The sequence below is a fragment of the Myotis brandtii genome, unplaced genomic scaffold, assembly GCF_000412655.1.
Source record: "Myotis brandtii unplaced genomic scaffold, ASM41265v1 scaffold975, whole genome shotgun sequence".
In the NCBI taxonomy this organism is placed as follows: domain Eukaryota; kingdom Metazoa; phylum Chordata; class Mammalia; order Chiroptera; family Vespertilionidae; genus Myotis; species Myotis brandtii.
This window is the reverse complement of record NW_005372049.1, coordinates 11,471-12,828: the sequence shown is the minus strand read 5'-3', so window position 1 is coordinate 12,828 and position 1,358 is coordinate 11,471. Positions and strand designations below refer to the sequence as shown.

The 1,358-nt window shown below is 64.5% G+C and overlaps 1 protein-coding gene across 1 annotated transcript in view; it reads left to right on the top strand.

Annotated features, from left to right (window-relative positions):
- Window positions 1–1,358, top strand: part of KIF21B (kinesin family member 21B) — a 30,961-nt gene that overhangs the window by 19,801 nt on the left and 9,802 nt on the right. Inside the window, exon 22 of the mRNA XM_014533386.1 lies at window positions 661–884. Coding sequence (XP_014388872.1) covers window positions 661–884 — 224 coding nt within the window. The remainder of the gene's footprint in view (window positions 1–660; window positions 885–1,358) is intronic.

The following is a 1,358-nucleotide window of genomic DNA, read 5'->3' as shown; positions in this document are numbered from 1 at the left end:
AGCCGGCCGAGGGCCTGGGGCTGGGACCCAGCTGCCCGTGTCCCTAACGGGGGGCTCTGCCCAGGGGCGGGGGGCCTGTCCTCCACACGCTCCTCTTCACACTCCCTGCTGGCCCCGCCCTGGCCCACGCCAACCAGGGTCCCCTCCCAACCTGGTGCCCCTCCCGCCCGCCTTCACAGTCTCTCGCCATCCCAGCCTGTGGGTCAATCAGACCTCGGTCCATCCAGGGGTCCTCTTGCCTCCTGCACGCGCCCTGACCAGGGCCCAGGCTGGGAGGAGCCTCCAACCCAGGTATGTGCCCTTGACCGGAATCGAACCTGGGACCCTTCAGTCCACAGGCAGACACTCTATCCACTGAGCCAAACTGGCCAGGGAAGTCTCCTTACTGGTTTGGAGACATGGAAATACAGTGCGTGCAAACATACACACACACACACACACACACAACACACACACGCACGTGCGCGGCTTTTTTCTTTTATTTTTAATAGATTTTTATTGATCTCAGAGAGGAAGGGAGAGGGAGAGAGAGAGAGAAACATCCATGATGAGAAAGGATCAATGACCGGCTGCCTCCTGCACGCCCCGCACTGGGAATCGAGCCCGCAGCCCGGGCCTGTGCCCTGACCGGGAATCAAACCCTGACCTCCTGGTTCCTAGGTCGACGCTGGAACCACCGGGAACCACCAGCCACGACGTGTGTGTCTGAGGTCGGACGGAGTAAGAATGGCTCCGGCACTGACATGCCGCTCTCTGTCCCCGCTTGGCAGGTCCACAGACGTGGGGTTCACGCCCCCCTCGTCCCCGCCCACGCGGCCACGCAACGATCGCAACGTCTTCTCGCGTCTGACCAGCAATCAGAGCCAGGGCTCCGCGCTGGACAAGTAAGAGCCGGTGCAGCTGGGCAGCCCCCGGACATTCTGTTCCGGCCCCACTCCTGGCATCTCTGACTTTTCCGTCTTGACTGGGGACCCATCTGTTCCCTGAGGGAGCTGGGACCTCGGGAGTGAGCTGGCAGGGACAGACGGGGCGCTCAGGCCCCCGCAGGCCCCCAGACGGCCCTGATCCTCCATGGCTGGTGCCTGGATTCTCGGAAGCCCCTTCCTGCAGCCTCGCCAGCCCCCTCCGCTCCCCAAACGCTCAGACAGGCCCCGCACACTGTCCCCGGGTCGGCTCACCTCGCAGTGCGCCCTCTGCTGGTGTGATGGGGGGTGACAGCCGTCCCATGTGGCACCTGCTTTCACCCCGAGGTTTCCCCTGAGCCACAGCTCAGCCGTGAGCACGGCCTGCCCGCCTCACAGGAGAGGAACGAGGCTCAGGCAGGCCCGCGGGCGTCCGCCTGGGAAGCGCACAGCCGG